This window comes from Pelobates fuscus, chromosome 11 (assembly GCF_036172605.1).
Source record: "Pelobates fuscus isolate aPelFus1 chromosome 11, aPelFus1.pri, whole genome shotgun sequence".
NCBI classification, from domain to species: Eukaryota; Metazoa; Chordata; class Amphibia; order Anura; family Pelobatidae; genus Pelobates; species Pelobates fuscus.
In genome coordinates, this window is record NC_086327.1 from 104,038,268 (window position 1) to 104,053,370 (window position 15,103).

Consider the following 15,103-nt stretch of genomic DNA (forward strand, 5'->3'; position numbering starts at 1 on the left):
GGTTAGGAATGGCTGGAATGGTAATAGTCGTCACGGCCAGCCACGTGGCTTGCAACGGCCAATAAGCTCGGCAGGCAATATTGTGACGTGATTGGTCGAATCTCGTCCAATCTAATAGCAGCAGAGGCCATCTTAGTAGTGGAAATTAAAATAATTTGGGTCTAAGGCTGTCTAAACCACATAGTAATGGGCATGCCTTTCATATTAGAGAAGGCGCATGATTAAACACAGTGTAACCAATATGGCGGCTGTCTAGTGGCTGCGGTAAGGGGAAGAAAAATGAGAATAAGCTATGTTTATAATAGGCATAGCTCCATATTGGAGAGGGCAAGTGATAAAATTAAACTTAGTATAGCTAATTGGTGGCCATATTGAGAAGGGCAATTATGACAATTAAAAAGGCTCATAAATAAAAATGGGGATAATTTATACGGTGAATAGCATTAATAGTATAGGCAGAATGCTCTTACAAACAGATAACCTGCCAAAAAATATTTATGTTATTTACTTATAAAAGCTAAAAAACATAGAAATAATAATAAGTACTGGATTTGCATTATAAGATTGGGCAGTAGAATGCTAAATAATGGAAGTAGTTGTGGTTACAGATAAAAACAGATTTTATTTATAAAAACTTTGAAAGATCAAAATCCACATTCAGCCCTTCAGGGGCAATGCTTTTTTCCTTAGAATTATTTTCATATTATCTCCTTTCTATTGGGACATTTTTGTATACCTATACATTTTTAGTAGTTTAAGGTCATTGTTGTGCAAATTAAAGTGTTTAGACACTGAGTGGTTTTTGGTAACCTTTAATTATATTTCAGCAGTGTTCGGCCAATCTTGTTTTTGAGGCATCTGGAGGCCATACCTACATACTGGAAGCCGCATGGGCACTCCAGTAGGTAAATATCATTCTTGGTGTTGCAACAAATAAGATTCTTAATTAAATACAATTTTCCAGTATTAGTGGAGGTAAATTGACTAGTTTTAGATGGCAATCTGGAGTTTTGCACACTATACATCAATTACATTAAAAAATTTTTTTAGATTTGGATAGAAATTGTTGTTTTCTTCACAATCTTTAGTAAAATGTTTTGTTAAGATAGATTTAAAACTAGGAGCTCCCCTGGGGGGCAGAGCTTGATGGTGAAACAAAGCGGTCGCACACTGGAGAGGCTCAGTGGCCAAATAACGGAATTCAACCGTTTTAGGGGACACCAACCTCTGAACCAGAGACCCATCTCCCCACAATAACAATGGGTAGAAAAACAAAGAAACTCAAACTGGACCGACCCAAAACAGGGGCCACTATAGGCAACTTATTCAGACAGGCAAAAGGCGCGCACGGACCCAATATGGCCACCGAGCTCAAGGAGTTCTCTGACTCCTCTGAGGACTTCTATCCAGAGGAAGCCTTCAATAGCCTACCCACGGCGAAACCACCGCAACCAAACAAGAACCCGGGTGACTCGGAACCTGTAACGGCATCCCTGCTGAAACTGATGCTGGGAGAGCTACAGAAGGCCTTACAAGCGGATGTAGCACAGCTACAGGCGGACCTCACGGGCCTGGTAGGTCGCATTGATGCAGCAGAACTAACCTCCACTCAACACTCCCAAGAACTAGCGGAGCTCAGGCAACAGATAAGTGCCCTGAAACAACAACAAGCCAAAACAGAACACCACTTTGCAGCGCTAGAAGACTCCAGGCACCGCAATAACTCAAAAGTCCGCAGAGTCGCAGAAGAGGTACCTGCAGAAGAACTCCCACACTTCGTGAGGAGGCTCGTGGGAACCCTAATACCCTCCAAACAAGTCAAAAATATCGGCATAGAGGTGGGTTTCCGGATCCCTAAACCCCGGAGAGCGCCAGAAGCGGCCCCCCGAGACCTCGTGGTGAGATTTAAGAATGCAGCAGACAAAATTGCGCTCTTCGCGGCCCTGAAGGGGTCAGCCACCTACAGCTTTGAAAATATGGACTTGTCTTTCTATGCCGATCTGTCAGGGGCCACCTTACAATGGCGCAAGTCCCTGCAACTATTCACCGCCCTGCTCCGGACGCACCAAATATCATATCCCTGGTGTCCACAACGCGCACTACAGGTACTGCACAAGAACACAGTACACCTCGTATCAGACCTCCAGGGCGCGACAGCGTTACTGCCCACACTGCGACTGCCATAGGTGGAACTACAGGAGAGGGAAGCCCCGGGGAACTCGGAGACAACACACCGATGAGATCCGGCCAGAATCACCCCATTTGTTGCACAGGGAAGGGGCAAAGCAAAAGCGGCAACCACCACCACCTGAGCACAGAATAAGGAGGCCAAGACCATCTCACCACACAAGCCGTTCACCCAGAAATGGCCCGAACTTCCCCGCCTTTACTACGCTGCCCCGCTACAAACTTCCCACTATCGAGGAGGTCTCCGGACCTTTTAACACGCTCACTCACCCCGGGACTCACCTCAGCAACCGGAGGTTAACACAACCCCCAAAAATCGGGACACCGGGCACAACCCCCAACACCCCAAGCGAGGGGCCCACTAGGCTGCCACCTACCTGCCAAACCTCCACCAGCCGCAGCCAGGACCCAGTAGTGACTGCCCGAACGCTAAATGTTGACTATACTTACCCCTGTAATCAAAGGAGGTTGCGAAAAACGGCTAAATATCTAAGGACACGGACTACAGCATTGTACAAAAGTAAATAAGCACTAGCTCCCTGTTTTACTACCTTTTGTTCTTTAGGCTTGCATTAAAACACCTACCCTCAACATAGACACACAATCTCAGGTCACAGGGAGACATAAACACACAGCACTCTCAGCATCATACACCAGAGCACAAAGCACAAAACATAGATCTAACACAGAGGTCAGACCCACCACAGAGACAGACCGAGAGCCTACACCCCCCCCCCTCTCCCCTAGGGTAACAGGGGATAGCAACCCACTCAGCAGGCCACCAGAAACCTGACCCTCTCATACATGCATTTACCGCAAACCATACAGAGGCAGACCAAACATACTAGATTCACAGAATACCTGGCCCTCCACAGACATCTAACTACGACATACACCAGAGACAAAAAGAGCACACACGCTATAGTTAAACCAACTCACTAACCACTACTTACTATACGAACCAACTTGAGAATGTCTTCTAGGCTAACGCAACTTAAATATAAAATGTGCAGTATATATATGAAGCCATGTTATGGATATAAATTGGACATTAATAATGCCACGTGAAAAAAAAAATGCAAAAATAAAATAAAAAATAGGAGCTCCCCTAAAAGCAATATTAGGTCATTCTGAAATTAACTCTTTTAATAGTTCATACTGTTTTAAAATATGCCAATGTTTCCTAATAATTTTCTTTATGCTATGCCTCTTGTTGCTAAAATCAAATATATTCGAGATGATAAGCGGATGTTTGTCTTGTTTATTTTTGTATTTTAGTAGGTCTGATCTATTTCTCTTTTTGACTATATTTATGTTTTTCTTTAAATTCTCTGTAAAGTATAACATTTTCAATAAGCTTTTTTTTCTAAAAAGGAAGCCTGTTCTTCAAAGTCCTTTACTTGGGAGCAGTTTCTGTAGAGATGCAGAAATTAACTTTTCGGGATCCCTTTAAGCCAGGGTCTGTAGTGGCAGCTCAATTGGTCAATGACTGTGTTTGTACATAGGTACCTTCTTGAAGACGGTTTTAGTGTGGATGTTGCCATCTTGGATAAAAAATATCCAGATCTAAAAAGTTGATAAAATCTTTATTAAAATCAGAGGATAAATGTATGTTACTGCGTTGATGCACAAAAAAAAAAATAAAAAAAAAATCAGAGGATAAAATGATGCCCCTAGTATTAACTTTAAGATGATCTAAAAATAGTTTAAGGGACTCCTCTGAATGATATAGCAAACACATCATCCATGTAATGAAAATAAGCAACCAGCTTTGCCCGCCTTTCATGCCTTCTGACTCCCAATCCGCCATGAAGAGGTTGGCATAAATGGGCCAAACCCGGTCCCCTTAGCTGTACCTCGTTTTTATATATAAAATGCATCTAAAAATCAAAAATAATAATTTGTAAAAAATATTTTAATACCTTGAACAATAAAATTCATTTGCTTATCAGGGATTCTGTTTTCGGTTGTACATTTTTTACAACTGACTCGCAACCTTTCTGGTGTGGGATAATTGTGTACAGAGATAGTACTTTACAGGTTACCAAGATAAAACTAGGATGCCAAGTAAAAGTGTTAAGAAAATTGAGAAGTGTCATAGAATCTTTTAAATATGACACATCTGTTTAACTGAAGGTTGTAATAAAATATCAATATATTCTGACAAATTTGAGAGAAACAAATTTATACCTGAGACAATGGGTCTGCCTGGGGGTTCTCTCTCATTTTTATGAATTTTGGGAAGGAAATAAATAACCAGAAATTTGGGATGTAACACATTCAGATAATTATACTCAGATGTGTTAAGAATCTTTGAATTTAGACCTTTTTTAAAAAAAATTATGTGAAATTAATTTAATATTGGAACTTCCCCTACGTTTCAAAATCAAATATATTCATTTATATTCATTTTTTTATTTATTTTAAGATATCTGTTTAATGTTTTAATATTACTTATTTCAAATAAATCCAATTACTTGTCTTAAGTTTAACTATAACCATGTAACCACTGATTGTGTCCCATGCTGATGAAGTTTTTTTGGCGCCAAAATTCTAATTAGTTTGTGTTTGTTAACCTGTAAATACTTTATCTGCCAGGTATACTGTTTATTGCCTACTTGATAAAGCCCTGCTTGGCAAAAAGGGAGGTGTTTCTCCTACTGGACTTGCTGAGTTTTGTCTCAATAAATGGTTCGTGACCGTCTCACACTTGTTCTACCCTGTCAACAAATCCCATCATTTCTGAAATTAATTGGTGGAGGTGTGCATTAATGCTGAAAACATATTCATTAAAACTTATTTATGTTTGTTTGTTTGTTTAATGTTCAAAGAAGCTTTATTTGTGTCGTCTGAACAATTACAGCCATAAGGTAAAGAAGTAACGTAAGAGACACGCAGGTCTTGCGTAAAAACAAACAGTGTTATAGAGCATAAGATAATTTAGTGACATTACTATTAAATCTAGTACAAAGCTGTTGTTAGGACAAGCATAGATTATCACCAGGTAGCTATACTCTTTTGGATATATTTCAAATCTGATCGAGCTGGTCTGTAATGCTGTGATGTGTGCAAGGTGTTGCATCGTACAAACTGGACACGCAGATCCCAGCAGTAGTACCGAAATGTACAGGTTATGTAGTGTTATATAGAACAACACCTCTGTTCATATTGCAGTATGTGTCTGAGGAGTATGCCATGAATTATGTGTAAAGCTAAGACTGGGCCCCAGCCAAGTCTCGGCTCCAGTGGGCATGTATATTATACGTATACAATGAGGTATCAGTTAGGTGGTATTGCCAAACAGGTAGAAGGCGTGTGGTATATGCGTCCCACAGGTTTAGGTATGCAGAGTATCTGTTAGTCACCACGGACGTGAACATGAGTTATCTGTCTGCACGCCAATGTAGAGGCAAGTATCCAGGTTCGGTGAGATGAAAGCCTAGGAAGAATATATATAGTCAAGAGAGGTTTGGGAGGAGGAGAGGAATAAGAGGTAGAGAAAGAGAGAAAAGAATATGAGGTAGAGCGAGGGAAGGGAGAAGTCGGGGATCAGCACAGCTGCCTATAGTGCGCAGTTTCTTTGACCCTTGGTGTGGGGGTCAGTAGTGGCTATGGTTTCGGGATGAGCATGCTTACTCTTATACCTAAATCAAACTTTTGTGGTTGGATTTTGTAAACTAAATACATTTAAAGTATAATGTAAAGGGTCTATCTCTGTAGGTGGGTTGAATGTTTGTTTTTTTATTACCTAGGTCAAGTCGAATGAAAAGTAATCAACAGAAGGAAAAAAGAGGAGGAGGAGCAGTAAAAATTAAAAATCTATATTTATATATTTAACCACTTAAGGAAAACAATGTCATAGGCTGATATCTAGTAAAGGTACCAGCAGCGGTTATATCGGGGTAGGAAAAGGGGCTAGATTATGGATTGAATTATGGGTCGGATTATGTGTTGGATTAAGGACAATTTTAGGGGCAGGATTACGACTGGGAGTATGGGTTGATTAGGGGTAGGAAAAGGGGTTAGAATGGATTGAATTATGGGTATGATTATGATAATGTGTTGGTTTAACCCCTTAAGGACCAAACTTCTTGAATAAAAGGGAATCATGACATGTCACACATGTGATGTGTCCTTAAGGGGTTAAGGGTTGGATTAGGGACAATTATAGTGGTAGGATTAGGGGATAAGGTCTATGCGTGGGGTATCATTGTATCTGAGAACAGCAGCAGTACACAAACATGGGTTGTTTGCAGTAGTGGAACATGCCTATACATTATTATCATGTCTTATTTTTAGAATATTTTAATATTTTATTTACACTGTTCATTGTTTAAAGTACCAGTAGGGGCTATAATCCTGCTGGTTCTGAGTAAAACAAGGTATCCGTTATTATATTTTGGTCTTCTCTTTGTCCATCTGGGGCTACATTTAGCAGGCCGAAGCTTATTGATGTGATCATGCTCCAAGGGAGCTCTGCACACAGCAACAGTATGTCCTAAAGATGAACATCCAGGAGACATCACAGGAATGATGTTGAATGCGTGTATTCAGCCTTGGTGATTCACATTGCCATGCGCAGTATTCACTTTCAATACTGCGCAAAGATTATCGATCCGCCTGCGGTTACAGACCCTGCATTTGCTTAAAACCAAACATACTATTATTGACAATAGTTGCTAAGGACTTTTTTTTGTTATTATATGTCCCTATAACCAAAGGGGTTAGAAGCACCTATATAAAACTAGTTATTACTATCCACATCTACTGTCCACTAAAACTCCCCTAAATAATTTCAGACATAGCGTTCCCTTTAAGCAATATTTTTTATTAAAAGTCATTTTAATAATGATTGTTTGGATCCCAGTATTTTCAAATTCTGTGCTCTTTTTTAAATGAATAGACTACATCAATCACTTTCATCTATAAGACTCAAACTATAATCAATACAATTCTTCCATATTGGCCAAGAATCATAGATCCAGAAACAGATGGAATACTTCTAAATGTATTAAGTGATCACTACATAGTGTATTGTATGAGTAAAAATTTTTTTATTTTTTTTAAATCTAAATATGTATTTGCTACCGTAAAATGCAATGTTAAAAGGCTATAGCTATCCGTATTTTGAAAAATAAGATGCATATTATACTCTGTTCAAGTTCACAATCCAGTCTTCAAGGTACAGCAATGGTCCTGGGTTTGCCAGTATTGGAACTCATCGTAACATAATTCTTAAATGCTTAAATCCTGGACTGTAAGTGTGTTTTGACAACTAAGCTGAGAATCACTGCTTTATAGGTTTGATTATTTAACATCAGTGTACAAGTAACCTTAAAGAGTGTAATGTAACATTTTATGATTACTTTAAAATAATATATCACATAACTTGTTGGAAATAATAGAGTAATGTTTTGTGTGCTAATTAGCCCTCAAACATGATAAAACAGTATGGCTAATATTGAAATTAAAGATCCAATGTGACCTGTTTTCAGTAAGTATATATTTTAGTCAGTTAACAGGTATAGGAAAATGATACAATATTAGATTGAATAGAATTCATATCCTCTCTGGACATCTCGGTGTTTATGATAAAGTTTGTTGTAATGAGCTCAATCCTTCCGGGACATGATGTTTGTTTCACATTTCACTCTAATGAAGCAGCCATATCTACCTGGAAATGTAATGCCTAATCACTTTTTCTGTTAGCCGAGAACAAGCCCTCCGAGATTGCTTTACAGGAAAAAAGCGACGAGCCGCGAGAAAGATTGCAAATCACAAGTGGTTTCATGTGCACAGTGGATCAGAAGTGTAAAATAAAGACACAGCTGGGTTTTAGATGAGTAATTGTTTACCTTTTTTGCACTTATTTTGGTTTCATAGTTTCAAATTGATACCAAACCATGATACTGAAAATGTCATGTACTAAATTAGACTAGAAGATGGGGGAAGTGGTGTTACAGTATTATGAAAATGTATATTCTATATAATAATATGTATCCAGTTTGTGCAATAGACCATGCAAAAGATAGCAAAAATGTCAGTAAATGTCCACAATTGGATGGACAGTGACTAAGTTTGACAATCAAAAGCTGCACAAGAGAAGGTCCCTGCAGAAAGGTATTTTTAATAATTTTACGCTCGTTTGAATAGGGCCTTGTCCACCTCTAGGCATCCACTTTGTAAAATTGTAAAGCACTGCTTAATATGTTGCTATATAAATAAAAATGAATATGAACATCTGCAGGTCAAAGGGCACAGGCTTGCAACTGGGGTATATGACACTTGGGCACCGTTTCTGAGCTGGACGCAGTAGGCTACCAATGTTTAATTCAGTCCTACTGTCAGAATGCACACTATAAATAAAAAAAAAGATTCTTAGTGTACAATTAAAAATATAATATATAAAATGATGGTTCAACTGATAGGAAAGGTAAATGGCACAATTAGTCAATTCACAGAGGTACACACCACCAAGTGGACTATAAGCAAAGAGAAAATTTGGCCTGTAAACATTTTGGTTTTACTTAAAATTAATTAGGCAAAACAGCAATGGGCAGTGAACAGCAAAAAAATTAAATAGGTACTGAGTTTAAGGGGCAATACATCACTACCACCACCACCCAGTAGGGCACCCAGGGCCGGCCTTAGGCCTTTGGGCACCCTGTGCATAAAATCTTCACAGCGCCCCCCCCCCTTCCCGTTTCCCCCCCCCTCCCCCGCCTTCCCACACACACACGCAGGCAATCACATACAGACAGCCACACAGACATAGAAACATAGAATGTGACGGCAAATAAGAACCATTCAGCCCATCTAGTCTGCTCAGACAGTCACACATAGGCAGTCACAGACACACACAAACACACACAGGCAGACAGCCACACACACACACACACACAGGCAGGCAGTCACACACAAACACACAGGCAGACAGCCACACACACAGAGGCAGACAGCCACACACACACATAGTCATACACACAGGCAGACAGTCAAACACACAGCCATACACACACACAAAGGCAGACAGTCACACTCACACACAGTCAGACAATCACACATAGTTACCTCTGTTCATTGTGGAGGCAGTGCAGCTCCTGGATTCTGGTTGTTGGGGGAAGCAGGGACTCCTTCTTGCTTCCCCTGCAGCAGTTACGCTGCACTTTTAGCTCCGCCCCCGCTGCACGGTAATCCCCTCCCCCGCAAATTATTATTTTTATTTTTTTAAATTTTATTCCCGGCCAGCCATGTGTGAGCTGTCTCGGCTGCACGGCACCCCCTGCTTCATGGCGCCCTGTGCGGCCGCACAGCTCACACACCCCTAAGGCCGGATCTGAGGGCACCTCATGCCACAGCTCTCTTAGCAGTTCATTCATCCAGAAAAAACAGATCTAACATGCAATTTTGCCCTACATCTTTCCTTACAAATTGCTTTGACTAATCTGACTTTTGACCTTAATCACAGAAAGCAGGATAGGCGTTTTCCAGTATCTAATGAGTTCCCGCCATGACACCAGCATGAGCTTTGAGATAAGCTTATTTTCTGCTTTTATGATGCTGTCCATTTGCTTGGAAATTCAAAATGTTCAAGGTTCTACTAGATAAGGTTTCTTAAGGACCATGGAATGTCACTTTCTTGCCGTATCAGTAAAGAATTGGATATGCTCATAATAGATATAGCTTCCCGCCCAAATCAGATATACATTCCCATGGATAGCTGGAGTACTACCATTACAAATTTGATTGGTGCTAACACATATGAAGGACAGATATTCTAATCACCCCTTTGTGCGAAACGGAAAACACAGCCCATCTCTCGGATTGGTTTAGAAGAGAGTCACATCGGATACAAATATGCGCACAGGTCAGTGTTCTCGCTTACTGCCTTTGAGAAAGGCGCTCGTTCAAGCGCCAAAATGCATTAGGCCATTATGATTTTTTAAACTTTTGATTTTAAACTTTTGATTTTAGCACTGTTTGGGGTGTTTTGTTTTTTTGTTTGAGGGGAGAGGAAGCCGGATTCTATTCTATCCTAGCTATGGGGACTCGTTCCTTATCTTAGTTAGCCTCTATAGATGTAGGGCTACTAATAGGTACCATATGGCACCTAGGAAGCAGTTTTATAGCAAGCTCTAGGCCCCCCATTATTGTTATTTTTAGGGCCCCCACCCGCCGCACAGGGGTGGGGGCCGGAGAGGGGGAGGACAGTAGGTCCCCTCATTATCTTTATGGCCCTCAGCCGCCGCCCAGGGGTGGGGGCTGGAGGTGGGAGGACAGTAGGTCCCCCCCCTCATTATCATTATGGCCCCCAGAGTAGGTCTCCTCCCCCCCCCCTTCAACCACTATTGTGGCCAGATAGAGTCCCTGTGGGTTTTAAATTTTGCCTGCCTACTGAAGTCTATGGCGGTTCGCGAACATTTGCGGAAGTTCGCGTTCGTGGTTCGCGAACCGAAAATTTTATGTTCGCGACATCACTATTCTCTAACAAACAAATTCCCCAAAAAGGTACATTACTTTGGTATGTAAATGGTTTTGCCTTTCTAATCATTTGAGATTTTGTTCAGGCAGCCTGGGGAAGTCCGATAACCTCAGATGATGCAGGTCAATAATGGAAATGAAGGTCAATGATGTACAACACATTAATTTGTTCAAGATTAAATGACTGGTTTTCATTCCTTATCTTGTTGGTAAGGATCTCAGGCCACAGACCATATCCAGTCCTGTCGACCATTAATACGACTGCGTGGAAGTAATTATTGCCTTGTGTAGAATATGTGTCAAGGAGGGGTTAACAGAAGCAAAACCTATCACCCAGATCGGTTCGGCAGAACAGGAATGGCATTGTGGTAATGTTTTGACCAGCTAGACACGAGGCGCTAGCCCAAAACAGTTCCAGGGAAATTGGTTAGTGAGGTTCTGATGCGAATACTATACAAGGGAATCTTTTTATTTCAGGATACGAATGCTCCCCCTATTCGTTAGTTCATATCTCCCGAACGTCGTTTGTGTAGGTGGTCGGGAAATGGAACGGGCAGCAGTCTAAGGGTTACTGGAGTTCAACTGTAGCATGGGACAAGGTTAAAAGAGCTAGTTGAGAGCCACTAGTGCCTTTATAAAGGCATTAACTGATCACATTACAAGTGGAGGTGTGTATACCTGCCTGGAAGGAAAGCTGCAGGGAAATAGGCAGGGGGTACAATACCTGCCTGCAAGGAGAGAGCTGCAGCCTGGTTGGGCAGAAAAGCTCCTGAGAGACGTTAGTCAAGCTTCGGCGACTGGGGCTGAAATGTTCCAGGGTCCCTGCAAGCGGCTAGGAAGCAGACTGGACAGAGGTACACGGCTGGAGTAGAGGACCTCCGTCACAATTTTAACTGCCATAACCAATATATCCCAGTGGTTATGGTGCCAAGAGTGACCTGGAACCTTCTCAGTGTAATTTGTTAAACCATTTTAGAACAGTGTGACAACTTATCTTGCAGGGAAGCTAAGCAGGGCTATGATCATTGACTGAAAGCGTCAGCTGGCTACTCTCAATCAGTAAGCACAGTCCTGCCAGAACTGCAGAAACTGAACATAGAGACATCTGGCTTCTCCTACCAGAAAAGACCGGTTTTGGTAATAGCACTGTTTTGGCTTTTTTATTCTCTGAATGTTTTTTGGCTGAATTATGTATGATCTCTCGGTGTTATAACTACCCAAGAGAGCTGACTTTGCCAGATTAACCTGTAACCGATATACTACATCGGAGGACTCTACACTCCTATCATATACCACCTCCCTTCCCAGAAAAAAAAAAATGCCAAGTATGTCAGATGTTCATTTATTATATTTTAATATCAAAACAGGTTACAATGATTTACAAAAGTTACAGAATTAGTCTACAGTAATAAAATTCGAGATTTGGTTCTAAAAATATTAGAAAGAAATCTATTTGCATGCCTACAAAAATAAACCCCAAATTAACTGTATTATTGTTCAGTTTTTCAAGCATTTTGTTTTTTCTTTCTTTCTTGTTTTTATATATATCTGCCCTTGAGATCTCTTTTACTTTGCAGAATTTTGTAGCAAATGAGTGCTTCCATCCTTTAGTGAGACCACCATTCTGGACACATGAAAATAATTTGAAGTTTCAGAATATTTTAGCAAGACTAAAATGAAAAAAAAAATTGTACACTTATTGGCTACGATACCTTTATTGGCTAAACATAGTACATGTGCATTTGTGATTTTATTCTCATTTAGTTAAAGGGACTCTCCAGTGCCAGGAAAACATGTTTCCTGGCCCTGCAGTGCCTCTTTCCCTCCCAGCCCCCATCTCATGTTGCTGAAGGGGTTAAAACCCCTTCAGTGACTTACCTGAATCCATCGCTGATGTCCCTCGGTGCTGGGTCAGGCTCCGCCCACGCTCCTCCCTCGTTGACGTCAGCTGGCGGGGGAGACCTAATGCGCATGCATGCCAATGGCCGCGCGCGCACTTTAGAACTCCCCATAGGAAAGCATTATTCAATGCTTTCCTATAGGGATTCCGGCGACGCTAAAGGTACTCATGCACAGCGTGAGGACGTCCAGCGTCGTTTAAAACACTTTTCGGGTTTTAAGAACCCGGAAGTCCCTCTAGTGGCTGTCTAATAGACAGCCACTAGAGGAGGACTTAGCCCTGCACGGTAATTATTGCAGTTTACAAAAACTGCAATAATTACACTTGCAGGGTTAAGGGTGATGGGAGTTGGCACCCAAACCACTCCAATGGGTAGAAGTGCTCTGGGTGCCTGGAGTGTCCCTTTAACTGGCTAACATGGGACAAATGAAACAGCTATTTGTATAATTTTTTTAAATAGACTATTTTGGAATGAAAGTTTCTTAAAACTGACCAGTAACCGTACCCTTCATAACACTAAGGCTGCTAACATAGAACTTAACATATACCAACTGATGTATTGGTACAGATTGAAATTAAAATATACAGAACAAAACATGTCTAAATAGAAGGTTTCCAATAAAAATAATTAACTACAAATTCCTGCCTACTTACGTAAATTATAAGGCAAAATATGAATGGATTGCAATCCAAATTTTTCAAAGATGTTATTAGGCAAAGACACAACAGAGAAAAAAACATGTGCAGTTTAAAGGTGAAGCTAAGCTGGGCTGTGTTAGTTCCACACTCTCAGCCTGTCATTGTGTTTCAAGATTGGATGGAATCGCACTTGATAACATGGAATTGTAACTTCTATATTATCAGTATAGCTGCAGAGAGTGCAGGCTATAGGTCCTGGAGAGAAACCAGGGTTTTATCAAACTGCTACAAAACATGTTAACAGAAAACCAGGGGATGACACCCACAGAAACAAAGTATCTCAAAAACTACAATGATCTATAGTAGTTAAGGTACTAAAAGTGACACTTTAAAAATCTATTAATATTCCCTTTCATGGCTTTAAATCTACTTCCTGTGCACTGCCTACTGTATAATCATGGAGGGACATCCCCAACCTCGTCACCTTGGATGACATCCAGGAGAAGAAAAAGTGCTAAGAAATAATCGTATTAATCCTTATCAATGTTCAGAATTTGCCAACTTTAATCTCTACGAATGAAATGAAAATGGAAGAGGTGCTGCCAGATTTGTTTTTAAGTTTATACTAAAAATAAAAAAGTAATAAAAACAAAATGTAGTGGCAGACACACAGCAAATCATAATCTAAAACAAATTAGCAGTTTTAGTCCTAACGACAGGTGAACAGAAAAAAAAAAAAAAAAACAGCAACAGCACTTCTAACTTAAAATATACTTTCACGTGCCAACAGAAGAGTAATATTATGAACAATATTACGTAATATTAAGCTTCTGAAAGACCCTTGTTAGGTTTTGTTTGGACCCACCAAACAGCACTATTCCATTTTTTTCTATTCTTCAAATGAGAACAAAAAAACAACACCTCTATAGTATAGTTCCTAAGGCAAGAGGATGTAATATGCTCCAACAACATAGGATACAAATATACTCAAAATGATTTATCTTACATCAAGTATTAATGCCTAAAGATTGTATTGTTACAATAAGAAAACAAAGAGTAACAACCGAACTTGTAAAATGTAAACTGGATTTCAAGCAAACCAAATTTCAACTATGAAATGGAATGTAATAAAGTAGGTAGTTCTAATTAGTAATATTACAATACATACCTCCTCTTCTATTTAAACAGATATTATTTTACTTTAATTTCACTGTGAGATTTTACGATTTTGATTCACAATTAAGTGCATAGTTTCCCTGAGTTCACTTTTACACTGTTTGGGTGCCACATGGGCAACAACTATATTAATTATACCGGAACAGAAGATGCTTCCAAGCACCATTTTCACAAAAATGGAAAAGCAACTCGGATACCCAAAAAGAAATCCATTGGCCCCAGAATGGACAAAGAACATTTAGCATCTACCCAGAACAGATGTGATCTGTTACCATTTCTGAGTCCTTCTCATCGACACGTAAAGAGAGGAAAACAAAGTTTTATACAGAAATAGATCCTTCTCTAAAATTTGTTTTCCCAATTAACACATTGATTAGTACAGCTTTCCCATTCTTGCAAGCTTTCTGTCCCTCCTTGATGATGTCAACTATTCTATCGTCATCCTGTCGAGTGACCAGGAAGCCTTTTCCACCGAATCCTTCTGCCACAGTGTGATAATCTGCGGACAAGAAAAAAAAAGTTATTTTATCAGGGAGATAGTAATTCATTAAATTGCATTAAAAATATGTTCTCGGGGGGCGGAGCCTAACACCCTGCCTGAGCGGACGTGCTGAGACTAAGCTCCTGCTACAAACCACGACTTCAGGGGGAAAACCCCCCCAAAATACGGCACAACAGCACTCCGGAGGGCCACAGCGATGCAGGGGCCACCCAGGTGTA

General features: G+C 40.3%; 1 protein-coding gene across 1 annotated transcript in view; it reads right to left on the reverse strand.

Annotated features, from left to right (window-relative positions):
- Window positions 1–13,039: 13,039 nt before the first annotated feature.
- The window catches only part of ILVBL (ilvB acetolactate synthase like), a 30,305-nt gene continuing 28,241 nt past the window's right edge, over window positions 13,040–15,103 (reverse strand). Inside the window, exon 16 of the mRNA XM_063435842.1 lies at window positions 13,040–14,882. Coding sequence (XP_063291912.1) covers window positions 14,704–14,882 — 179 coding nt within the window. The 3' untranslated portion in view covers window positions 13,040–14,703. The remainder of the gene's footprint in view (window positions 14,883–15,103) is intronic.